This window comes from Balearica regulorum, chromosome 27 (genome assembly GCF_011004875.1).
Source record: "Balearica regulorum gibbericeps isolate bBalReg1 chromosome 27, bBalReg1.pri, whole genome shotgun sequence".
In the NCBI taxonomy this organism is placed as follows: Eukaryota; Metazoa; Chordata; class Aves; order Gruiformes; family Gruidae; genus Balearica; species Balearica regulorum.
The window spans coordinates 2,759,886-2,787,309 of record NC_046210.1 but is presented as its reverse complement, the minus strand read 5'-3'; the positions used below and the strand labels follow the sequence as shown (position 1 = coordinate 2,787,309).

Genomic DNA, 27,424 nt, shown 5'->3' with positions numbered 1-27,424 from the left:
ACGTATATCACAATGGGACCAAAAGAAAGCAGTACCATTGAATAATTATATGGTGTTTTGTCCTACCGTAGTTACTGGGAGCTCCACTTAAAAATACAAACATAAGCTTCCAAGAAGAAAGTTTACCCTCTCATAGATAGATTTCTTAGCTTCACAGGATGGGGAAAACTTGTATCCTTTTCAAAAAAAGAAAAAAAGAAAATTAGCTAATTGAGGTGAAAAGATTGTTAATAGGTTGAAACCTTCAACCTACCCAACAAGCTGGTGTGAGGGAACACCCACTGGTAGATACCAATTTCAGGATCTGTAACAACTTCAAAGTAGCACTCACATTTGTTGCCGCACTCTCTAGTTGTGTTTCTTTTTACAACATGCCTTTGGTGTCTAATGTAGTGCGGGTTCTCCCTATTCAGGTTCTGCTGATGCAGTATACTTGTGTGGAACTTGTATCATCTGGCATAAATATCATTAGAGTACTGTGAAACTGAAATGCTGTAACATTGAACGTTTAGGGAGTGTTTTACCTCTCTGGACCTAGATCAACACCTTCTTTACTTGCAAACAGCATTACAATAAACATTACACGTTTGTTTACTAACAGTTGTATTTCTTTAAATATAGACTTAGAGTTTGAGTTTAAATACTTTTCCCAGTGTGTAGAAAAAGATGATTCATTAGTAGATGTAAAGGATGTTTCCGTTAGTAATACCTCACAGTTACGTTCTTGTAATTATCCTAGCTGAAGGCTACTAACAAAAAAGAGCAACACTATGTATTAATGATTCACCATAACTGTTGAGAACAGTAAAATTGTAGCCTCGTTTGCTGTAACGTACAGAGTAGGAGTACAGAAGTTGCTGTGGAAATCAAGATGAGGAGGCCACACGACCAACCAAACTAATGACAACCAACCAACTCGTCTCGGGTATGATTACTGAAGGCAAATCAGAGAGGATAGTTCTGGCAGGATCACGTTTGCCCTTAGTGCTGTGCTGTCTGGGCAGTACTCCTGACCTTCAGTTTTCAAAGACTTGGACCTTCCATCTCAGTTTTCTCGAGAGCAATAATCGGAAGCGTGGGTAGGGATACTGTTGGGCTTTTGTAATGTGTGCAGTGATGTTTAATCAGAAGCAGTTAGAAATGCAAGAGAAGAGATCTCTTTATTTGTACTCTTTGTTTTCAATTACAGTAAGCTTTCTGGGATGATTTTCTTATCTCTAAGAATTTGGTATAAATGTGATACTGCCTATCAGGATTGCATTTTTAGCAAAGCACTGTAAACATAATTTCCAATAATCTTATCTAAAAACGTTTTTTCAGTGTCAGCTGCACTTATAATTACTTTCCAAATGTCTGTGCATTGAAAAACAAATCAAACCTCACTGGTGTGGCACCATGAACACCGTCTGGGGCCTTTAACTGTTTGTTTCTGTCTAACCATTCTAATTCACCATACTGAGAAATGGTGTGTGCGTGTTGCATACTTTTAAAACAAGATCTGTGGATTACTGTATCTCCTTAGATTCTGAGGTATTTAGAAAAAGAAAAGCTCTAGATGAGTCTCATCTGCTCACTTCTATTGCTGAGCTTTATGGTCAAGGGACTAGGATTTGAGTTTCAACGAGGTCATTTATTTCTGTTTACCATATAATAATTGAAGTCAAGTCATTTGTGTGCACTGTCCCACTGGAAAACTACCATATAAGCCCATATAATAACCTTTGGGTTTATTAATGCTGATTCATTTCTAATTTTTGCATGGATGTGAAAAACAGTATTCCAATTAATGTTAAATACTTATTCCTCTAAAAATAGGAATAAAGATAAGCTTATTTGGGGATCTGATTATATCTTTAACAGACAGTGTACCATTAGCAATGGCATATTTAGCAATGTATCTTTATAACAGTGTTTTAAAATAGCACATCTGAGTCAACTCCTTGCCCACCTTTAGCAACATAAATTGAGATATACGTACAGGCTGTCACTTTTCCCATTATACTTATTCGAAAGCATATTTTAATTTCGATTTGACTCACCCCCTCCCATGTTAGTTTTTATTCCTCTCTTCTGAATTTTTCAGCAATACCAATTTTTGGTTCTGATTTTGAAGCACACAAACAAAAATGCTCACTCCCTTGGGACCTGGACGCAGCTCAGAGTATGAGCCGTGGTATATAGAGTGCCATGAGTGAATATCAGCTCTCTTGGCTTCCCTTGCTGTTGGAGGTTTATGTAGCAAATATACTAGCTGCATGCCACATAAAGTGAAATAATAAGAAAGAAAATGTGCATTAGCAACATGCAGCACTTGAGTTTTCAGATGATCCCTCTTGCAACAACAGAGTGCATCTCTTCAAAGGGAAGATTCCCGTGCTGCTTTCCACAGCACAGCCAACAAAAGCCCAGGCTGATTTATGAGTTAGTGTGTCAGATTTATGTAATGAGATTATATATTCAATCTAATGAAGGAAAAATATGCTTACCAGAACAGTATGACAGCGCTGTGATTAAACAATTCGGTAACAGTATTCCCTCAGTGGATTAATTTAAAGAAATGTAGCAGGTACAGTTGACCTGTTTCTTGTGTGTTGCTAGCGATAGGCTCCTAGCAAGGAAGATGAATGTTTTTTGATTGTGTTGATAAAATAACTATGTGATCATAAAGGTAGATACAAATGTTTTGTATCCAGCAAACTGGCTTTTGTTTTTTATTAATCTTCCACGATGATTTATACTGATGGAGGCTTCTCCTACTTATTTGTTTGAGTCTTAGTGTAGAAAGCAAAATAAAGCTGTAACAAAGATACGCTGCCATCTTCATGCATCATTGTAATTGGAGCACCTGCCCTGCCTGCGCTCATCCATTCTAACTCTCACATCCAGGAAGATTTCTCCAGCTTAGACACACCTGAATTTTTAGACACGGGAGTTTCATGCTAGATCTGCAAGGAATATAAAGGAATGTATCTTGCTCTCTTCCACTAACCTTTATAGGTCACTGAAAAATACATGTTTAATAAGGCTTTTAAAGACTGGGGAAAACAAGACCTAAATCAATGATAAGGTAGAAAGAAGTTTTTTTCTGGCCAGAGGCCTGAGCCAATTTGGGGGGTGTGGGGGATACTCATAAAAGTCGCCGTTAGCCTAACAATAGAGGCTCCCTCGGCTTGCTCTAGAGGCAGTGGAGAAAGTCTCAGAAGCCTGATAGACCTGCTGTTAATCATGATGTGGAGGAGAATCTATTGCAAATGTTTTCTATTAAAAGAAACTTTTTTGTAAAAAAAAAAAAAAATAATCTGCTTCAAACATGTTTTCATCTCCAGTTAAAAAAATGCTTTCAGCTAAAAATCAGATATTCTGAGTTTTAGAAGTTCTCAGCCTTTTTCTTCCTTCTTTTTTAATGCAAAGTCAGACTCTAGAGGGGAAAATATGGTATTGCCTATTCTTTGGTATATATAACAGTGTTATTTTTGTTCTTAGGGAGCTAAGAGCTCAAGTAGAGATGCCTTCTGTATTATTTATATTGAATTAATTAAGTAGCTTCATGGGCAACAGCAAAAATGGTATCGGAATCCACTTCAAGATAACGTTCTCTGTTCTGCAGTTGTCGTTACAGCAGTGTAAGAAGAATTAAGATCCCAAGAGGTGTCTCTAAGAGACCTATTTTAAGGACTTCTTGTCAGTTTGGATAGCTTGGTTCTGTCAGGTCAAAATTTTGTGTGCAAACTTTGATCCATACTGAAAGTTGTGGGGGAGGATTGTTTAATTACAAAGCAGATGATGGATATGTCAAACAGGTATTACGGCCAAAGGACACAGGCATAAAAGCGCACCTACATTCCAGATTATTTCTTGTTAGATTTTCTTTAAAGGGTCTGTGTGTGGAGACATCTGTGTCTCTGTTTTTTCCCTTCTGCCCTCCAACACATTGTTTTTGTCCTCTGTATCACAGGAATCTTTACATTTATCTTTGACATATATAGGGTTTTTAACAGCTTCACACTGAGCATGTTTTTTGGGTAATATTTATTACTGGATATAGAGTTGTGAAGTTAGAGCTGATGTTAGCAATGACAAGACAACGGGCCCCTTCAGCTACAGTGGGCAGATGTATGGAGGAGACGGAGAAATCTGAGAATAAAGAAATCAGAACAAAAAAAAAAATGCTTGAGGAAATCTATGAGCCACTGATAAAACGTGGGGTTGCAAAGCACTTCGTCTCAGGTCGTTGGTTTTAAATTAATGCCTAGCTGGGTGTGGCCAAATATCTGAGAAATATTTACCATCATCGTCACTTGTAAAATTTGCTGTTTGGTCGTACTCCTTGGTGCGCTGCTGCTGGTTTTCTCTGGTTCACAAAAAGTCTCTGCCCTTCTGCAAGGAAAGCATAAGGTAGCAGAGAAGAGAGTTGTATTTGGTGTAGTTATCTACAGTCTCCTGAGCAGCAATATAGCTATTTATTTATTGCATTCTCTACCATACTTTCTAAACACTAGTCTGCTGCACTTACATTTAAAATACTAAGTGAATCTGGGACCGACAAAATAGTTTCATCCAAACGATAAGAGGGTTTTATCCAACAGACACTGGCTTGTTCTCTAAGAATATCATGAACAGTGGTATTGGCTTAAAGGAAGGTTAAGGATGTGTTTACTACTTTCTCCATCTGAGACACAGAATATTTAAAATCTGTAAATTGACTATGCTATAAGAAACATTTGAGCTGCCGTAAGTCAGGTGTTGACCTTTCCCATCTTAAAATCATGAAGCGTTTATCTTGCATCGAGAAAGCAATTGATTCTCTCTTCAAGAGAAGCTGACATTCTAACTATGTTATCTTTGATATATATGTACTCTGGTTATTGACCACATGAGAAAGTTAGGTGCTGGATTTAAAGGGCAGGATAGTATAACCTAAAAGCAGGAGTACTGAGGTCTCCCATCTTCTGACCTTCTCTTTGAATTTACTATATGGCAACTGGAAGATACGTGCCCATAGTAGCTGTATGGGTACGTATACGAATAAGGCTGATGCGCGTACGTTATTTTGCACACGCTAAGCAGAGTGAGCCTCCATCCTTGCAGCACCTCCAGGAGCGGTTGTGTTCCTGTGGGGTGATCCTGACAGGCTGTTTTATTGTTGTATACAGTAGACCGAAATAGGGATGAGTTGGGATAAGCTTTATTTGAAAGAAAAAGTTCGCTAACTTCCATCGGAATCTACCTAGGATATGGCGTGTTTAACTGATTTTACTTTGCTAATGCCGTAAGCTGGTCTTTGATAATTGCTTTCTGTAATTGGAACAAATTTATGATTATGCTAATTCATCTGCTGCCAGCCAATATGTAGTAGCTGAGTTAATCCATATCTGCCCCTGCATTTCTTTTGTAGATCATTACATGATTAGCCTTTGTTAGAAATTGATGGAGGTATTTTAATTCTGAGCAGATTTAATTTCAGGGGAAAAAAATCAGATACCTTTATATAAACTTAGGGCATATTATAGCAGTTTTTAAGTCTAGTTCAAGATAGAAACATTTAAGACCTTCAGACAGACTAATTCTTAAAAAGAAATATATTTCGTTGTGGTACAAGCAGCTGCGGGACCTCTGATGATGATAAAGTGAGGGAAGTTAAATGAGTTTAGAGTCTACTCTTCAGGCATTGCAGGCTGGCAATTCGGAACACCGTCCCTCATTCCATCATAGGCTTCTTTGTTGCCTTTATTTTGCTTGGTTGTTTTTTGTGTGCTGAATTTTTCCAAAGGTTGCATCCCCACAAATGACAACAGTCTTTTGCCATCATGACTCCTTTAAATTTATCGGTTTATCCTATAAATTCATCCCTTAATTCTCTTTGAAAGCATTTGTCTGCTGAGGCAAAGGCAGTGAATGAGTTTCAATAAGTCTGGTTTTTCTTCAAGGGAGGGGGAGACTGGAATTAGAGACGACTATTCGCGGTGTCATCAAGCCTCCAGATAAGGAGCGAAAGGCAATGCATGCCCTCACTTACAAATCATCTTTTAATCGCACATCTCTCAACACTTTCATGTTTATGTTCCGTCTGTTTAATGTTCTCCCTTCTCCGCGATCATCGTTCTTTTAAATGCTTTGCATTAATGTAAATGTTTTTTATTCACCAAGCCTTGCAGCCCTAGACTCTGTGGATCACCGTGCACTCTCTGCAGGAAAACTTGTCTACAGGAAAAATAGCCCGAAGCGCAAGTGTAACAGTAATGAGGACCCTGAACCCTCCTGTGCCCCCCTCACTGCTCCGCAGAAGCCCCTGACCTGATGAGAGTCAAAATGCAAAATTTATAAACATACTTGTGAAATAATGAGCTCTAGTAACACTAGACATGTTTGTCATTTCTTTGAACATTACTGTGTTTGTCGTTACACTGCACATAAAGTGAGTTTAATTCTGACTGCGACCATTGAATTTCTGTCACTTGATTTATGCTAGTGCTGCTGTTCCATAATTTAAATTGCATTCCTAGTTTCTTTGCTGAACCCCCCCTCTGATAATTAGTATTAAAGTTAACTGCAGAAGGGAAGCTGAAGAGAAAATGGATTACTTGGTTGTTCCTCGTCTCAGACCAAAGGGAAAGGTAATACGTTCAAAGGGATATTACTAAGGGAAGAGTTCTGCGTTACTAGACTTAGTAAGGCTCCAGAGCTGTGCCCGGCCATCTGCAGTGGATACGGGTGACAGCGTCAGCCACGTCACTTAGCTTGGGGCAGCGTGTGACTGATAGCCAGGTGATCTCCAGGACGCTTCTAGCAATGGAGATTCGGATGCCTGAGCTACTGGGTGTGTTCAGTTCACGGCAAAGTGCGATTGCGTCTCCAACAATGGTAGGGAAAGCAAACTCAGGGAGCGAGACTTTTGGAGAAAAGTCTCCTCTGGGTTTACCTAAACAAGTGTACTTGTGCCAGGCCCTGCCTCCTTTGATGTCCTGGGGCATACCTTCGAACTCACCATCTTAAAACTTCACTCTCAGTGTTTATTCTGCTGCTCATTGTAGCATACAAAGTCATGTGGTCCCAAAACTCTTCAAACTTTTGTGAAGGAGATGGTTTAAAAAATAAAAAACATATGTTAAGATTTGAGAGGAGAACCAAACCAAACCAGGGTTGTGACAGAGCTTTATAAGAACGCACAAACAGGCAGAGATGTCTGGAATGCTTAATGTGAGCTTTGATGGTGACAATCTGTTACCATTTGTGGTTAACTGCAGTTTGAGGAGAAGAGTATAGAGAACTAAAATCTTTTAACTACTTTCGGTATGAAATCTATAATGTATTTCACACTCGGGTAATGCCTCTTTTGACAGATGTGTAAAATAATCACTTTATCGAACTCCATAGTCATCGCGTAGGATCTCGGTGCCGCAGCCCTAGGTATTTTCCAGGTAAGTCCCCAGCTGCGGTGCGCGGCCGTGAAGCTGTGGATGTGTCAGTCACACACCTTCTGTCCCAGCTACCCAACATGACTGATGCTACTGGAAGGGGAACCTGCTGTCTGGCATGAAATCTAATTGGCTTTGATGGTCAGCTTTTGCAGATTTGTTTATAAACTGGAAAATTTACAAATTGCAGACCATCTGCGCAGAACAGTGTGCTAATGAATGCCTGTAGCTAGCAAATCCATAAGCTCATTACCACAAAGTTCCAGGTCCTTCCACAAGTTCCTAAACGAGGTTATTCATCTGAACTGAGATGAGAAGGGTATTTGACTCCAGGGTAGAGCCATGCCTCCTTCAGGTCTAGAAAAGTTATTAAAAACCTAACATTTATTCAGTCTTTTAATAGAATCTGTTGATTCTGCTTCTATTTTTAATTTTTCAGTTCCGTACAGCAGCTTACCATGCCTTAAATTTTTTTTTTATGTTTCAAGTAGAGAAATGCCTTGCAGATAATTCCTGGGTCTACTCAGAAATATGTTGGTTGGTGAACTAGAGAAGAGGTGTTGAAATATATTATACACCACGTTTCATGGTATTTATGTACCTTGATAAGAAATACTAATGGCCTCTGGTTTAAGAATGTTTATGTAAATTGGGAATCTGTTATGATGACCTAGCTGCTCCACTGAGTGTGATGTCAAGCAATGTCATCCTTCCGTCTGTTTCTCTCTCAAAAAAAGTGGAATTAATAATACTTATTACGTGTCACCCCAATGCATTATGAAGTTGAACTGATCATTGTCCAATTGTTTGAACATGTAAAGCACTGAATATTGAGTAGTACTTGAAAATATTTTTATTCTCTCTCGGTTGAGATTTTCTTCCATTTTCTTTGAATAAAAATTGGCCTAAGTTACTAGCCCATACCTCCTTCCTCTGAGGTTCAGGGGAGGAAAAAAAAAAAAAAAAAAGTGGCCATCACTAGCTGCCTTTTGCTAGGCCTGCTAATCTCCATTGGTCAACTCTTTTTCAGCTCCTTGAGTCCAAGTCCTTCCCTATCAGGTTAATGAGGTCGTTAGCACAAGGCATTGGGTGCCTTCATTTGGCTTTACAGGTTTACACTTTCCTCCCTGGTTTTTCATTCTCTTAGGGAAGCGAAAAGGACTCTCGTAAATAGGACAATAATTGAATAAATGAGTAGTTACAATAAACACAAAGCACACAGTATGGAGTCAAGAACAAATATAGAGGAAATAATAAGATGCAATTATTTAAGAAAATTACTTCAGGTTCAAACTTTAATACTTACGGTGAAGAGAATCAGGAGGTAAATGAAATATATTCAACTAGAATGATCAAGGATTTTTTATCATCACTTCTTGATTCCTTGGATTAAATATTAAAGCCTCCTAACTACCAAATACCACAAGGAAAAGTATGATTAATTGTTCTCCTTTTTTTTCCCCATGCTCCTCTTCCTTCCGTTTCTCCCAGTGGAACAAAAATTACGTTTCCCTTATAATCCACACCCTTGCAACTCTGTTTGCTATTTTCTTTTCATTCTTTTATTATTTGTTACTTTACTCTGTCCTAGCATTTCATTTGGTGTGCCTTTGTTAATGAGCTCTTAGGGTCGTCAGAATCACAGAATGGTTTGGGATGCAGGGGGCCTTAAAGATCATAGGAATAGGAGTAGTTTCTTTTCTGAATTTGTGAATGTCTACCTCTTTTGGGAATCCCATCCTAGCTTCGTTTTTATCTTAATGTTTATAATAAAGATCACAATTACATTTATTAATGAAATCACTGAAATATAATTTTGCAGACTTTCTGCTTCCATCTTTTCTTTCCCTGCTTGATGTTCTCTTCTCCATCCCTCTCCAGGTGGAATGGCTAAAGAATGAGGAGCCCATAGATTCCAACCTGGATGAGAATATCGACACCAGAGCAGACCACAACCTCATCATTCGGCAAGCACGTCTGTCTGACTCTGGGAACTACACCTGCATGGCTGCCAACATCGTTGCCAAGCGGAGGAGCATGTCTGCGACAGTTGTGGTCTATGGTCAGTGAAAAATGTAATAATTATTGAAAAACTTAGATGCGTGTGCTTTTATTGCTGGAGTACTTTGTTTTTAACATATGACTGGTCCTAAATCAGATGGCCAACCTCCTTCCTGTTATGATGCATTTCAGTTCTGTTGCTCAAGGCTGAGATCACACCTGCTTTTAGAGTGGTCAGAATTACGAGGGTTTTGTTTGTGATGGATTCCCAGAAGTTACGTTGATAATAACAATCCTTGCTCCAGATAGTAAGAAGATCCAATTATAAGCTAAACCACATAGATAAGCCTTGCCTGTATCAGGAAAGCCTGAAGCATGTGCCCTGGGAGGGACATAAGGAGCTGCCTTAATTGGATCTGTGGTGCTGCAGCTTCCAAGCACTAACTACTGAATCCAGATGTTACACAGCAAAGGACAAAAGAGCAGAACCATTGCTTTATCCCCATCCTCTGTTCCTCTCCATGTCTATTACTGCATGTGATGTTTTATTGGCGGAGGTGGAGCATTCCTAAATCACCCTTTTTAAAATAAAGCAATTTTGTTTATGATTTAAGCAAAGCATATTTTATGAGACTTGAGGTGCCTGCTTTTACCTCCCTCCCAGACTCTATCGTAGCACTTCTTAGCGTATTACTCTTCCAAAACAAATGTTTGTGTTCCTTGACACCATGGCCTTTATGTAGTTGTGTACCGATAGGTAGCAGTGCTCCAACTTCAGCTTGGAATTTACGTGTAGAATGTAAAAACAAAATTCTGCCTTTGAATGAAATGATCTGATCAGATTTGTTCCTTGATGTCTCTCGGCACACCTACTGCAACCTCAACCGTGTTTGTGTTTTGCAGTTAATGGAGGCTGGTCGTCATGGACCGAGTGGTCAAACTGCAATGCACAGTGTGGTCGGGGCTGGCAGAAGCGATCACGGACCTGTACCAACCCCGCTCCACTCAACGGGGGTGCATTTTGTGAAGGAATGTCAGTGCAGAAAATTACCTGCACTTCTCTTTGCCCTGGTGAGATACACACAGTCTACTAAGGAATAGGTTTAAATGTCACACTTATGGGAGAGCGCTTTCAGTCTGAAATGCCAGGTAGACAACTGTGCTTTGAAGAGCCCACTGAGGTCAAAAAGGAAATTGGAAATACGTGCGTCCTTGTTTAGACTACAGCTCAGAGCCTTGTGTAGGGTCTGAGCAGCACTCACAAGCACCCGTGGCCTTGATCTGCCAGGTTTGTCAGTGCTTTAACTTACCCTGAAGCTATCTAAATACCCAATAACAAACCAGCAACTGGCACGATGTGAAAAATCATGTAATTGGGTGGGGGTATAGGGAAGGGGGAGGCGATGGTAGTAACACTAGAAAGAGAAACACAGAAACTGAAGCTGAGAACTTCACTTAAAAGCTTCATTTAGCTTGCAAAAGTTTGCTTTCAGGTATATTAACCTTTTGAAACCGAGCTGTTGCTATACATGGAGCTCGGTGTTACAGCCCTGGACGCTGTACGTTTCCTCGTTTATTCACCTGAAACCTCCCTTACCTGATTTTGGAATTGGTGTTTGACTTAATACAGCTAAAGAAAGTTAGTAGGATCGTATACATGTATGTTCTATGTTTGTCTGGGGTCACAGCATAACTTGTCTGGATTCTGGCAAATATCTTTTCTAGCTTTTATGAGTTTTTTTAGCTAGAATGTGTCCTGAACTGGGATTTAAAGAATTTAATATTATTTATAAATGTCTGTGTGTTCATCTGACTGTTCTTGAATCTGATTTATGCATGAAAAAGAAAGGGAACTGTGGAATCCCTTCTCGTTTGGGACAGGGTCAGAGACAGGTACGAATCAGTCAGCAAAGCAACACGTTGATCCATCGCCTTGCTCAGGGCATTAGCCAGAAGTCTACAAGGCCAGGTATGCTCTTTTTGTAAATGGCAGCATCATTCCTCTGGTAGGAAAATGTGTGGCCTCTCGACATCAGCCTGGTTTAGGTAGAATTTGTATTGAAACATTAGAAACTGATAGCTAGGTGGCAAAGAAAATGTTTCCTCCTACAGTTTTAATGGACACTATTGCAGAGTGTCGTATACTGCTGCTATTTTAAAAGCTTCTATATTGCACGCTTGAGGTGGTACATTCTAATGCTGGATTTTTAACGTGCCATCTGATAAAACTGTATTTATTTCTCCGGATAATTATACTTCGTTTACTTGCTGTGACCTGAGAAGAGAGATGCAACAAGTATTCTTGGTAGGACCTCTTAGCTATAGCAGTTTGATATGCAGTGACGGTGGTCATGTTTTCTTCCTCCCCATCCAGTGGATGGAAACTGGGAGGTGTGGAGCGAGTGGTCTGTGTGCAGTCCAGAATGCGAGCATCTGAGAGTTCGGGAATGTATCGCGCCACCTCCAAGAAACGGAGGGAAGTACTGCGAGGGCTTGAGTCAAGAGTCAGAGAACTGCACGGAAGGCCTTTGCATTCAAGGTGAGTAACAGTTGGCATGGAATTGGTTTTAGGAGGTATGGCCTAAAATGCGTGCTGCAATCCAGGGAATGTAGCGTGTCTGCCACGCACCCGTGTCGGTACAATTCTTCTGGCTGAAATATTACTGTGAAAAACCAGATTGTTTTCAGAGGGTTGCATATGTGAGGTTTGAAATCCACAGTGGTTTTTGAGTCACTGGATTTGTGTGGCACATACTTTACCTATTAATTATCAGATGATTCGAGAAATCCAAATAAAGGTTTTTTGCAATGTGTAATTATGACCACCTGCTACACCATACTTGACAGAATGTGCTACTTAGCCTTCTTCCTTTTCTTGCAAGTAAACTGGCAAAGCACCAACACGAATACTCTTGGCGCAAGAGCTGTTTAAGGGCAAAGTTTACTTCATTTGTTGCCTTTAACACAGAAGTTAAATAAAGGCAAATCTACTCTGCGAGCTCCCTGTGAAAGGATTTGCCCTTCATAAATGTCTGGAAAGCATCTGGCATTTAGTAGTTGCTACTATCAACAAACAGCTAGGGGCCAAGACCATCAGCCCTGCAGCTGCAGAGTTGCAGAACGCTCGGGGCCGGCTCCATAGGCTCGAAACAAAGGTGGAATTCAGGAGTTTATTCCTACCCTGAATGCTGCTCCCTCTCCATGGAGTGATATTGTCACCTCATCGCTTTCTAGCAATGAAGCAGCAGCCACGGGAGCAATCAGGAGTGCTAGGGCTGAAAGATGTAAACTGGAATAAGACTACTTTTTCTTTTAAGTTTCTATTGAAATACTCTTTGTTTCTGTGGCACTGCATTACCCTTCCTTCCTGATCTTTTGCGTATATGTGTTCACATTATGACTAGCAGTCATTTTCTTCTTCCACCACGATGCATGCAGCAGAAGGAATACAGTTATAAATCCTAAGCCCTGAGCTCCTAACCTTCACGTACAGCAGCATAAGTGCCCACGCCTTCCCTCACGCGCACCGTCCCAATACTGGCTGCGGTTTCAGAGAGAAAGAAACAGCCACTGTGCCCACCCAGTTCTGCAATGAAGTACCTCTGGTGAGATGAGGAAAATCATTTTCTAAATAAAATGAACTCCCTTTTTTTGCACCGAGATGTTAATAATTTCTTAATTATTAGACCATATATCATAGATTATATGTCGCTACTTAAACTTTCCAGGGTTACAGAACAGCTCCAAGGTATCAGGCAGACAAGCTTCAGTGTTTAAAAGGACATAAATGAAATTCAGACGTTTTTCCTTCCCCATGTTTTAAAAAAGAATAACTAGTGAGAATTTGTGACCACTGCAATTCATTCAGCTTTTGAGGGCCAATGTGGTGATCACATGATGTTTTCTGAGGTCTTTCTCCTTCCTATACATTAAATGAATGCCCTTCCCTGCAGGTGGCTTGATAAATCCAGAATCCGTTCATGTACGCAGATTAGCATATCCTTTGGAAGACTATCAGAAGGATGCGTTGAAGGGGGCATGAAAAGATGCAGCCGAGGTCTGCACACTGTGACAGTCATGAGTTGACTTACCACCTAGTTGGCTCCTGCTGTGATTTTCACCAGAGTTAATAAAAGGTGACTCCCATCCATGTTGCTGCTTCCAAGAAAAGCCTTAACGACGTGGCAGGGTGGTAAAGGAAGGGATGCCGTCCCGAGGGACCTTGACAGGCTGGAGAGGTGAGCCTGTCTGAACCTCATGAAATTCAACAAGCCAAGTGCAAGGTGCAGTGCACTTGGTGCAGTACTGGCCAGCTGCCTTTCAAGGACTACGCCTGACATTGACCGCTAATTCCAGGAGTGCATTTTCAGGAACTATTCTAGGATAAAGCCCTGTGAAGCATTTTATATGAACAAAGGTTTCACATACTGGTCAAATGAAATGTGTTTCTGCACATAGAGGAAAAAGGACTGGGTGTTTGGAGTTCTGGTCTCAGATACGTTACCAGTGCAATGGTCCGCTTTATATAAATATTTTTTAAAAATTATTTTTTTAAATGTGTCTGTGTTCCCTAGAACAAGGCTGTTTTTCACACTAAGAAATCTAAAAGCTGCATTATGAAATTCTCGAGGGTGAACTCTGTCCATGTTGGTGCATTCATGCACTGTTCTGTGCCGTTACTGAAAACATGCTTTGCTAGTTATTGCTTTCTCTTAAAAACCAACCTTTACCCCCAGTGCTGTACTCCTCATCTCAGTCTGTATGGCCTGCAGCTTTACTGAGAACCTTGTGGGCAAGTTCCTCCAACAGAAAGAGAAAGGGGGTAGGATGTCTGCTGGTCCAAACAGTTCACTTCATCTCAGAGGGGCCATGAGACAGGGGAGGGGTTGGCTTTTTCCAGCAGACACAAATGTAGTAGTTTTGGCTGTGAAAAATAAAGGGGATTGCCTTCTGAAAGGTCCTGCAGAGAAACATCACTAGGAGTTGAAAGCGGAAACACTTTAGGCTGTAAGGAGTCGGTTGCCAACTCACCTTCCTTCTCAGAAAACAAAGTTTCAAAAAGAAAGAAGGAAAGAAGACATCCCGTGACAGTCATATCGCTGATTAGAGATACGCATATAGTGCAGCCAGGGTATTTTTTCTGTTATTAAATTTAACGCCTATAAAAGATGTCATACTAACATAAATTCTCTGTTTATCCATCAGATAGATTACAATAGAGTATAGCTTTCCCTGCTACTGCTTTACTTAAGCCCCTCTGTTAATATTCCCTATGAAGAACTCCAATAGCAAGCACTGAAAGCAAGCTCTTACCGCCAAATTATTTGATAGAGGAGCTACTGGAATAGTTACAACATGGCAACTAACTTAGTTTTAATAATTACCTGAATTTTTTATGATTATTATTATTTTCTTTGCCTGTCATACGCTTTGTACAAAATCAAACTCTTTGGATCAGGTACTATCCCTCTGCTTTATGTTTGTACAGCCACTGGTGCAAAGAATATTATTATTGATGAACACTGACTTACCTGACTAATGGCACTGCAGTAAAAAAGAAAAATGCCCCAGCAAGTTGAAATCAATCGAAGTAGCACAGGATTTCCTCATTGCCTTTTCAGAAGAACTTTAATTTTTTTTGCCATGGCATTTAGAATCACTTTATAGAAGCGCTTTTAAGAAAATATAACTATTTTGCAAAACCACGTGCAAACAGAAGTGGAGTAAACCGTGTATCTCTGAAAACAAATATCTGGACTAGCACAAGCTTCCTCTTTCAGAAGCAAATCACTTTTTGGCACATAGGACTTAAAATGTCCTTAATACACTATGTGCAAAGAACTTGCCTTCTTTAAAATAAATGAACGGATCATTATGGGTAAAAAGATACAAAAAGCATTTTTTTTAAAATATGAGTAAATTTTGTACAGATTTAATCAACTTAGTGTCAGCTGTGAAGCACAAAGTCTGTAGAATATAACTTCGATGTTGAAAATGAACTATCAAAATCATTTTACAAAGGATAAGTGGTATAAGTAATAAAAAACAAATTTTATGATTGAAAGGAAAAGCCGTTTAAAATCTAAGCCTGCTAGGGATGCATATGCTGACATCAAAGCAATACTATTTCAAATTAACGGAATGAAATTCTCAGCTTATGCTGAATATCTGGGGCGGGGGGAATCTGCTGCTGCTGGATTTTCCATGCAGACATCTCAGTGGGTAAAGTATTTCTGTGCCTTGTATAAGGTGAGATGGGAGTCAGGGAAACTGGGAACTAAATTCTAAAATTAATTCAAAGACAAATAGAAGAGAAGATTTCTCTCTGCTGCACACACCAGCAGTTTTTCACCTAATACTGGGATCAGAAACTGATCTCCAGGTATTTTGTGAGGAAAAAAATCCACCCCGGTGTAACGCGGAGTCGAGCACGTCGTCGGCGTTACCCTTCGCGTGTAACGGTACTTCACGGAGCTGAGCAAGCCGCGTAGTGCGCGAGGAAGCTACAGCCTGGTGATGGGAAAGGGTGAGAGTGAGCCGAGGTCAGCTCTGCCCTACGTGTTCTTCGTGTTTTCCATACGCTCATCTCCTCCTTCTGCTGTGATGGGCGGTTCAGGGAGCGTGTCTTGGTTCTGAGGCGGTTTCCATCTGCATTCAAATCGAGTGAAGCACTAAGTGTCTCCGGTTTCTTTCATCTCGGAGTGCAATACCATTACTCCTTTATGGGTCCTGCTGTATGTGTATACTTGTGTCAAATTATTTTTAGGCTGTAATTGTTTTCTCAGCTAATAGGGCTTGATGCAATTACCCTATTTTTTTAAAAACCTTTTTCCCCTGCTCATCTTCCAATGTGCGCCTTTTCTGCTCAGCTTTTCATCCCATGGGGAATTGTGAAGGAAATGCAGTACTGTGCTACCAAAAACTAATCTCTTGGAGGTTATTTATCAGGCACAACTTGTTAACTTTGTTCCTTTCGTGAGGCAAAAATAGAAATGAATCGTTTCTTTGGTTAACAAATAAAAGTTAAGTGAAAGTAAGGGTGAGAACGTAGGGCTCTGCTCATTTTCTGGATGGATCCAGATAGTCCAGTCCTTACCTGAGGAGCAACTGAAACTGCTTTTCTTTCAGGGAATTTCTTCTAGGGCTTGTAACAATTCAATAGATATAAACTTATATGCAGAAGAAAGGTAGAATTATTTTTGGTTTTGATATATATGAAAGATTGCCAGGCATGCCGAGTTGGGAGAAGAATAGAGACTGACTCAATCTGAATGCAAAGGTCACTCTCGCTCAAGATGGTCCTAATAACTTACTAGTTTCTTGCATATATGTTCTTTCATTGTTTATTCCCTTCTGCTATTCTCAGTAGTATACTTTTCCATTGTGGATTTCTCTCTATCTTGCAGAGGTGAAAGCTTTTTCTTTGCTTAATAAAAGAGAGGGGATTGTAGAGGGTTTTTCTTTTACTTTTTTATCTATTTGCTTTAAACTTATTTTTTTATAATTTCAAAAACTATTGATTTCTTTTCCCAGTGCCCAAAAAAGAAACAAACAAGTGGGCCATAAGCAGACGAACTACAAACGTTTTTACTAATGCATCATAAATCACAAATAATTTTGTTTTCCATTTTTCAACCAACCATGATACTGAATATTGCCAAGAGGCTTCTGGATCTAGCAATCTCCCCAGTTTATATGGCAAATGCATTTCAATTCTATTGCAGTTTTCTGTAGATAGCACTATGTCAGTCGCATGGAAATGTTTATTTCCATTGCAAAGCTCAAGTCTGATACTATTCGTTTGGTGTTTGTGTACATCATTTCCTAGCAAAAATAAAAACAACCTCAAGAAGAAGAAAACCACACACCTAGCTTTTTGGCAAAGCCAAAATTGAAGAATCTTTTGGGTTAAGTATTATTAAACCAATCATTTTCAGAAATAGTAGAAATAATAGAAGGCGCCTCATAATCCATGTGCTCACAGTATCACATAGCAAGACACTAAGCTGGAGCATCTTGTACCTTGAGGTGGCTTCCATTCAGACGACTGTTACCCAGCGTAGATCACAGGCCTGCGGTAACGGCGATTGTGCTGGTAACCGACCTCTAGAGATAGCCAGTACCAGATCCCGCATACAAAACGAAATCCAGAAGATAAATCGGGGAACAGCTCGGTCAAAGGGAATTTCCTGACAACGCAAAGCACCTAGGAAATGGATATAGCCTTATCTGCTAAAGGATTTATATCCCTCATTCTGTTCTGTCTATTAGATTAGTCTGATTAGATTAGTTGGATTAGATGAGTCTAATTCCGCTGAACTGCTAGCCTCTGTTGAATTTTATAGAAGTAAGTAAGTTATATGTCATGCTTTGTTGTTTTCTTCAGACGACCTTTCAACAAAAGGTATTGGAGCAGTTGCTCAAGTTGGGCAGACTGCTCAAGGAACTAAGGGGTGGCAGAATTGACCCCTGAGACTGTCCAGAGCACGCGGAGCGCAGCCTTGAGACAGTCCCAGCAACCCCAGTCCGAACGTGAATTTGTAAGCGGGGTCGTGGAGACAGCGGCGACGCTGGGACCGGCGTGCCCGGCGCCTTGCTCGGTTCTGCAGAGCCTGCGTGCGGGCAGCGTGGGTGCTGCGCAAGCCCAAGTCTCCCGTTCTCTAAAGATTGTTTTTCCAGGTATTAGGGTAGAAAGGACAGCTCAAATGCCTATTACGAGGAGACAGAGAAGCCTCCTTTTTAAGAGATGCACTACTGTACAAAACCTGGTTTATAACGTATTTGCATATGTATGGGAGTACATTGATTCTGTATGTTCTTTGTAGACACATATAGATGTCATTATCGGTTTATATATATATATTTAGATACATAAATGTGAATATATTGTACATTTTTATATTTTATAAATTGCTTTTTTAAATGTCCATCACTAACCTCTCCATATATCAAACATACAAAGAAATAATTCTTAACTGACTTTCTTTGCCAAGTGATCCGCTTCAAAGTATTGAACTTCCTTATTGCTGAGACATATAATATTCTAAATAAAAGCATCCAGTAAAGCTAACAAATACTTGAATTAACCAAATGAGAAGTTACTGCAAAGAAACATCCCGAAAGAGATTTAGAAAAAAAAAAAAAGAATGGAAAAATATGGACAACATAAAATATTCATACTGTCAGCAAACAAGGAGAAAATGTTTCATTTATAGAGCTAGACAGAAGCGATATAGAAAATAGATATGCTCCATGTAAATTTATTAAGTGCAACTTTCTCTCTCTCTCTTTCTCTCTCTCTCTCTCAGATAAAAAACCTCTTCATGAAATAAAATCCCAAAGTAAGTTATTTTTTTTCTCTTGTAAATATGACTTTTCTCATCTTCTCTGCCATGCTGTTTTATTTGTTTAGGAGCTAAATAAAACCAAAGGTTATATGAAAGGCTTTCACATCTACTGAAAGCATCTTCTTAGCATCTTTGTGATCATAGGTTTGAGACTAAAAACAGAAAAGTGACCGTTCTTTTGCAATTTGTGTCTGACTGGGAGCCCTTGCTACAGGAATGCTGATCTTAAAATTATCTCTTGAGGACTTGTAATTAGAAAAAAAGACATGAATATAGGAGTTTGGCTCTCTTGGTTCAAATCTGGTTCCACTACGGGCTCTGTCTGATCTTGTTCAGCTCACTTCGGCCTCGATTTATGAAGTGGTAAAGGGTATTTATACGCTTTACTCTGTAAGAGTATTAGATAGCGTTTATATACTGCTGGGGGGGTTCTGTCCTGCACTTTGTTTCTCAGACTGCCATTGATTTCAGTGGAATTTTAGTTTAGAGCAGCACATTTGGAGTGAACTGATCAACTGAAAGATTTCATTAAAAAAAAAAAAAGGACACAATTTCATCAAAACCACAGGTGCCGTGAGGCCAAGACATTGGTTTTTTCTTTCATAAACCATACACAAAGTCTTGAAGATTTTGGACTGCTTAATTTTCAACATAAAATTGTCTTTGAATTTTGACAAATAGATTTATAAACACGTTTTGGGCTTAATTCCTTTGGAGGACTTAAAACAAGAATCTGCCTGTACTGAGCAGATTGCACACATGCAATTGTTTCTATCTTCTTTGAGACAGTCTTCTATTAATTTATATTATAAATTATGTGGGGTTTAAGTCTGAGTATTTCTCCAGGATATAGGGGCATAGAGTGATCAGATTATTTGAAATTTTATGGATCTTGGGCCCTAAATGATGAGGAAAACATTTGGAAATCCTAACCTGAACTGTATCTCCTTGGACCTCACATGCTGTAGGCTGCAATGTCAAAACATTCTGCAGCGAAATTTCTTGCTGCCTTGAGCAGCCAGTCTGTGTCATTGCTCAGCTCAGGCGACTGAGATGGTTTTGTGCGTTTAGCTGCGCACTTCCCAATTAATTAGGGAATCTTGAAAGAGTATCAGTCAAATCGCTTTATTTTCTGATTTATTAAAAAGGTAACTTTAATGGAATTGATTTAGCATATAAGATATCTGGGAGAATTAAAAGGGTTTCTTTATAGCCATGGGGTTAGAAACACAGAATACAGTTGTTGCTGTTTGGCAAACAGGAACTTAGTTCAGGACCGCATGAGTCATCACTGATGCAAAATCAAAGTCAATTATGAAGATAATTGAGAAACAACCTGTCCTACTGAATAACCTCTTACATGATTCTCTGACTTCGGATCCTTGTTCTCCCAGACTGGCTATGTGAAGGAATGGACTTCAGGATGCTAAGGGGGATCAGAAGTGAGAGTGATGGAAAACTGGGGGAGGATGGGGAGCTGGAAAAATCTTTCAAATCGCCTAGCAAGCTCTAATGGTAGACGGGGGGAAATGTGTGCCCTGCATAGCTCCTGGAAAGCACTTATTGTAAATGAGATAATTTAATCAATTACGTTTCCTAATGTACTAAACCAAATGTTTCATTTTCTGCTCCTGCGCATCTTAAATTATCTTCAGGTGCTTTATGAAACTTAATCATAGTTAATAGAAACTTCATTACCATCAAATGTGCTTTCAATAAATGTTGTGTAACAGTGTCAGGAGGTGGAGTGAAATATAGGCTACAATTACCACAGACATGTATCCTGTAACTGAAATGTATAAAAATGGCAGTGCTTTACAAGAGTCCCTACCTCCTCTGGGCTGGGAGGATGCATTTCATTAAATAGTAATTGGTTGACTATAAATGTTTTCTTTTTTAGTTTGTTTGTTTTTCACTTTGTTCCCTTCTGGGAAAAAATAAAAGCAGAAAATTACACCATTCCCCAAATTTGCCATGCTTTTCTTTTTTCTCTAATTTCCAGTCTCCTGCAAAAGGAATTATCCATAAGAAAAGACAGAAAGGAGAAGAGACTAAAATTACTTTTAAAAAACAGTATTTGTTTCTAAAGAAATACTAACATCCTCTGTAAAAATGAAAGTCCCATTTCTTAAGCAGTTGTGTTCCATAGGAACAATTCAAAGGAATGCCATGCCACTCTTGTTTTACACTGTTAAGATAAAGCTATTTAAAAATCTACTAAATCCTGAACAGGTTATCCTTTTGCTCTGAACTCTATGTGTTGTGTTACTTTGGGTTTGTGGGTGGTTTGTTTCCCTTGCAATGGAATAGTTATGGGAACGCTTGAATAACTCTTCCAGGTCTTCTATGAAACAGAACAATGCGCGTTTTATTAAAGGTAAGGAAATTCTGAAAGAATAACTGTAAGAGTTTTTAATCGTATAACTTATAGAAAAGTGTCAAATTCAAGTTCTAGGGATGCTTAAAAGTATTCACTGAAAACAGAATTGTTCTCTCCAGAAAAAATTTGCTTGAGTCAAGCTATTCTCATTTTTTTAAATTCTCTATTCTTGCTCTCGTCTTTAACCTGTGCCCAACAGTCTTGTGCAGTTCTAAAAGTATGAAACTTAAATTACCTGATATCTGACTCGATTGAAAAGAAGCAACTAAGCTCTTTAAGAGGATTTAGAGTAATAAATTGCAGTTACTCACAGTCGGGAACCTGAGGAAGGTGTGTTTTATATTCTGGTTTTGATGATGAAAGATCAGCTCCTGTATTAGCTACCATTGATGTGGCAGTAAGTTTTACTGACAGGTTGTTTCTGCATGTTTCAAACTTTGTAATTTATTATCCTGAGAAGGCAGAAACAGCAATTCAAATTTTCCACACTTTTCTGTTTGAAAGTAATGATCAAAATGGAAGACTTCAGGGTGCTTTGTGGTGAAATACCGACCAGATCACTGTGGTTCTCTGGAAAGGAAAAGAACCCACTTGCTGTTGAGTTTCTTCTGCCACTGGAGATATAAGCATTCCTTCTCTGGGCTTGTTCATTGTACTAATTACCCACAAAAATTAAGACGACAATAGAGTTTCTTAGTTCCCTGTAACAACAAACTTTCTGTGTCTACTTATTCCGTCTGGAGTACGGGAATATGGACTTCTCCCCTTGTTAGTCTAATACATTCACATTGTCAGCTAACAGCTTACTTGCTAGAATTCCTAACTCTGAACCTAAAATGCTTAAAATTCTCTTTATAACATTTTCCAAGGGGGCATCTCATGGAAAATATGAGGAAAAAAGGCTTCAGAAAAAAATCTTTTTCTCTAGTAATATATTTAGTAGAACTGTGTGGCAATTGTAATGTTCTGAGAAGTTGGATAAGAGCTACTTACAAGTGCATTCAGTGGTGATTACTTGTCGTGACATGCCACAGAAGATGGATTTCTTCTGAAAGCTGATATTTGCATGGAAATTTTGTGATCTTTTCTTTTCAGCAAGTTCTAAATGTGTTAAAAACGGAAACCTCTTCAGTATGAGGTTATCTGAAAATTCCCAACTGCAGAAGTATTTTCTGGGCTAAATAGCAGCCATAGGAAAACCGATTTCAAAATGTTTATTGTGGGTTGAATGGGATGTTGGAATGTCATATTGGGATTGACTGGGAACACTTTGAGCATGGGGAGGGAAAGGCAGTTTTCCATTAAGGACATTTGAGCCAAACAGTTTATTTTACTGTTGATTCAGCTGCCCAACTACAACATCAGTTCCACTGCCTTACTCACAGCAAACCTTCCATGTGCTCCCAGCCCACTTCAAGCCATGTTTACGTACGCCGTCTCCTCGCTGCTGCAATTCATACGGCATCTCGCTGATGTTAGAGAGCAGTCGGTGCTCAGCGATGGCGCTTGGCAGCTGATGTGTCTTCCCAGGAAGTTCAGCTGCTTGTGGTGTTAGTTGTCAGACATTTAGTTTACGTGACGAACTGGTGAGCCAGGAAAATCAGCTTTTCTGATGCTGCCCATAGGTACTCATTTCTTTCATCTCAATGGTCTGAAGTTTCACGTTCATTTTAAAAACTCAGCTGAAATGAAGTTATCTGACTTTCTGCAGAAAAACATATGTGCAACAGAAGCCTCCTCCCAAATACTAATCAAGAAATATCAGTAATTGGCTATTTATTAAATGCTGAATTTAACTTCCTACCCTATTTCTGTACATTGCAGTTTGTTTACTGATATCGTGTAGTCTGGATTTCCTAGTTATTTTTTGTCACTGTCATTTGTTATAAATAAATGCATTTTCTGTACCAAGTGCTTCTCACTTGATAGCAGAAGCACCACATAGTAGGATAACAGATGATGTATAAGGTGAATACATGATTATCTCTTCTTCTAAACTGGAGTTTGGCATTAAGGAACTATCTAAGGACCCACTAAGTGAACTTGCCAAGTAATTTAATTTCACGGTACGTGGTCCCAAATCCCAGAAGATCTAGAATAGCGGGAATGGATAATTCAATTACATAATATTGCAGGTTTCATTTGGATTCACTCTTTCAAAGCAATGAATTCTTCTCCTCTGCTGTAAAAGTTTGAAATCTTAGAGAACTTGGTTGTAAGCTTAGTTGCATGGGTGTGATCGTGGGGAAGGTTTGGTTTCCAAAGACTGAAGATGCCTGCAGGAATCCAAGAAGATACGTGGGATCTCCTCAGCCTCTCTCGGAGCTGTGAGACAATGGACTGTTCTTCTTACACTAAAGCTCACACAGAAAATAAAGAGGAGGGAAGGGGAAATCTTCACTAAGATTTTTCAGAGGATTCATGACCTCCAGGATTAGCTCCAGAGTTCACATCTAACACTTACATGTCCCTGGAAGCTAGCAATAGATGGGACTCGTGCTGGTCCCTAAAGCAGCCCTCCCTAGCTGCAGTTGGTGCATGTCCTCCCTTTTTAAGGGTCGTGTCACCATACCTTAATGATCTCCACTGGGCTGGAGTGAGGAACGATGGCTCAGCAAGGAGCCCAAGCTAGCACCGTGTGCTGAAGAGAGAGGCTATTTAGTGGTAAGCGCTCTGCTTCTGACTCGTAGAAGTCCAACTCTCCCATTTAAAAAAAAAAAAACAACTCCACTGTAAAGACCATGATGCAGTCCCTAAAGCTCACCTATATGGAGCGATGCATCAGGAAACTTGCTCGTGCTTTCAAATGCTTGCTTTTCAGTGTTCCTTTGTGCTCCACCATCCTGCTGTGATCCGCTCTGCACTGATGTTCCGAGCTTCACCTCCCTGGCCACGCGGCTGTGGCCTCACACAATCAATCCCCTCTGCTCACGGCCAGCCAGCGCCAGTCAGAACAAACGTTTCCGTGGGGGTTGCTGACTTGGTACCCACTTTTTTCTCCTTTCAGATATTGAGACTGCCAGTGACATTGCCTTGTACTCTGGCCTGGGAGCAGCAGTCATTGCTGTAGCTGTGCTGGTGGTTGGCGTTACCCTTTACAGACGGAGTCAGAGTGAGTACGGCGTGGATGTGATTGATTCATCTGCACTGACAGGAGGCTTCCAGACATTTAATTTTAAAACAGTCAGACAAGGTTAGTGTTGTGATTTCATTTTCTTCTCTCCAGAGCTCCTACTGCAAAGAGATCCTAAGCTCATATCCGATGACTGGCTGTGGGAGGGCATTCTAGCTTCATGCTGAGCGTTGCAAGCCAGGGAAGGGTAGGACCAGGACCAGGACCTGGTGGTTAGAAGTGTCTCTTACTGTCTCTGCTCCTGATCTGCCATGGCAACTTGGACAAACACATAATCTTTCCTGACCACGCTCTAAGTGCTTTAGAAATGCTGGCACTAGCTTCTACACTGACATTTGTGACTTACAAAACCCCCAAACAAAGCAAAACAAATAAAACAACCCAAAACAAACCCAGAAAGCATGTCTGTAGCTCCTTCCTATTCATTTACAGATCTTCTGTTTTCTTTGCTGCAAAAAAAGTGATTAGTTCTTTACTGTTAATTTGAGAATTAACTTTCGGTATTTTTGTAAGCTGCTAGCACGCAAACATCTGCATTCTGAGGTGGGAAATAAATGTGTTTAAAGATGTATTGATTAAAAAAAACAAACGCAAACATTTCAGAAAGTCACCAATGCAATAAAATATGGAAGAAATATTTACTTTTACTAAAAGCAGCCCTCAGATGTTTTCTGGAATAATACTTCCTTTGGACAAAAAGGTAGGGGGAAAAATCGGTGATTACTTCAAAATAGTATGTTTCTTTAATTCCGTCCTGACATTCTAACAGAGAGACCTGCTTTATTGTGGGTGAGTGGGTGTGTTGGTGGGGTGCGAAAGTATCCCCATGTCTCTTCTGTCTTCGGAAAAGTGAAATATGGTGCAGAGTTTTGGTTGGGGTTTTTTTGTGTCTTCTTGTTTTTACAGTTACCTTATTTTCTGGAAAACATTCCTCACCAAGCAGAAGTTGCAAGAAATTGGAAAATGAGCTTGGTAGACAAGGATGTTTGAGGGATGTTTACTCATTCATTTAAAAATCCAAGCCTTTAATTAGTCATGGAGTTCTCAATGACTGTCTCAAATAGTAACTTTCTCCTTTGTTGTTCAGTTTGCCATGAAAGTCCTGTTTTGAGTCGGGGGAATTGTTTGCTTGACTTTAATGTTTCAAAACCAGTATCTCTGAAACTATCTGAGTGCCCCACTTTCTCTTACGCCAGGACACTATTCAGTTCAGCTACGCGGGGTTCTCTGAGGGTTTTTTAAATAAGAGCATTTGTAAACTAAACAATTCAGCTGAAAAAAAGGCCAATTCTCTGTTCAGTTTGCTGAAAAGAGAGCACAATACTGACATACGGGCAACGGATTAGTGTGATCCAAATGTTATTCTTTGGGGAAATGTATTTTTAATGTTAGCAATCCAACCTGCCGTCCCTTAAAGTGATCATATTTTCAAGGATGCAGTACAGATAATTTCCAGAAAATCAGTTACTACTTAGAACTATTTATTAAAAACCAACCAACCAACCAAAAATACAAAACAAACAAAAGACCAAACCAGCTAAAGGATTCAGGCCCACAATCTATCCATTCCTTCCGGTTTTTTTGGAGTGTTTTCTGAGCTAAAATCCTCCTAAATGAAGAACTGTGGTATTTTTCCCTATATTACTCTTGTCTCGCTTTCTTTTCAACCCAGTTTCCCTTAGGCATGAAGTTATCGTTTTGTGTAAGCTCACGGAAAAGGTCTGCAGGAACGTGTGTTTTCACCCAATGGGTTTTAATTTTTTTAAAAAATAAAGGCAGGCATACACAGAAACATGAATCCAAAACAAAAAGGAAGTTCCTTCTTGGATTCACGTACTCTGGAGATGCCTGAAGTGTGGAAAGCAGTCATCAACTACCCGTTAGATCTATGGCATCATTTCATCTGCTTTTTGACATTACCTTATGTGATTTTGAGCTCTGAGAGTATCAAGAAGGAAAAGCAAGTCAAAAAGGAAATGGTGGAGAGGTCAGAAAGAGATTTCTGATTTCACATCGTAGTACAGTACCTAACTGCCTGATCTGCTTCATTCCACCAGGTAACTCCCTGCTTTTGAACTCCTCCATGCAGCCTGACCTGACAGTGAGCAGAACGTACAGCGGACCAATCTGCCTGCAGGATCCCATGGACAAGGAGCTAATGACAGAGTCTTCGCTGTTCAACCCGCTGTCGGACATCAAAGTCAAAGTTCAGAGTTCGTTCATGGTGTCCCTAGGGGTGACAGAGAGGGCTGAGTATCATGGAAAGGCGCATTCTGGAACTTTTCCTCATGGTAATAATAGAGCTTTTGGTACAATGCAGGCTAGAAACAAGGCTACGTACATTCAGAACCTGTCTTCCCTTTCAACGAGGAGCGAGCTGAAGACAACTGCCATTTTTGGACACCTGGGTGGCCGTTTAGTGGTTCCAAACACGGGTAGGTAGATCCTCTCTACCAGAGAAAATTTGGTAAATAATTTTGGATTAAACTTATTTTGCCTGATACAGTGTTCTATAACTAAATAAAAAAAGGAAAGCAAAGTAGGGGCTCCCTTAATGCAAATTTTGGGAAGTAGAGCATGTTGCCCACAGAGGAGATGGCTGATCAGAACAAAGCTTGGGATGAGTAGTAAAGATGCATTATGCTTATTTGAACTGTTATAAATTACTACCTCTCTTGATGTCTTCAGCATGAAAGTCATATTAATCAAAGCTGTTGCTTACTTGGATCCTGATCCAAAAGAAGGGCTCCGCAGGAAGGAGGTCGATACTGGATCAGCATCTTTTATCATGGGGTCATATTCAAAGCAGAATCTACACGCATCAACATCTGACTGTGTTAACATTGTCAGACTTCATTATGTTATTGAAGTCCGCAGCATATAACAAACAGCCATCTCTGGAGAATAGCTTCCACTCTCGATGAAAACTCTAGCGCGGCTTTCGTTAGCATTTCCTCCTGGCTTGCTGGTTTTCTCTTTCTTCTAGCTTAAGAGCTTGACAGATTTCCATAGTGGGGCACTTCAAAGTCAACGGGCATTTCAAGATCGGGCTATGCACTGAAACACTGCAGCAGAGATGCTCAATTTGCATTGTTTAAGAAGTAGAGTTTGTTTTGTGACTTCAGAGTTTTGTGAGACGTTATTTTAG

At 39.8% G+C, this 27,424-nt stretch overlaps 1 protein-coding gene across 6 annotated transcripts in view; it reads left to right on the top strand.

Annotated features, from left to right (window-relative positions):
- The window catches only part of UNC5D (unc-5 netrin receptor D), a 229,631-nt gene that overhangs the window by 168,964 nt on the left and 33,243 nt on the right, over nucleotides 1-27,424 (top strand). For 2 of the 6 annotated variants that reach the window (XM_075736587.1, XM_075736592.1), the window contains exons 5-10: nucleotides 9,297-9,477; nucleotides 10,320-10,487; nucleotides 11,791-11,955; nucleotides 18,725-18,757; nucleotides 24,151-24,336; nucleotides 26,334-26,711. In XM_075736587.1, the coding sequence (XP_075592702.1) occupies nucleotides 9,297-9,477; nucleotides 10,320-10,487; nucleotides 11,791-11,955; nucleotides 18,725-18,757; nucleotides 24,151-24,336; nucleotides 26,334-26,711 (1,111 nt within the window). The remainder of the gene's footprint in view (nucleotides 1-9,296; nucleotides 9,478-10,319; nucleotides 10,488-11,790; nucleotides 11,956-18,724; nucleotides 18,758-24,150; nucleotides 24,337-26,333; nucleotides 26,712-27,424) is intronic. The other 4 variants (XM_075736593.1, XM_075736588.1, XM_075736589.1 and 1 more) reach the window with 3 other exon arrangements.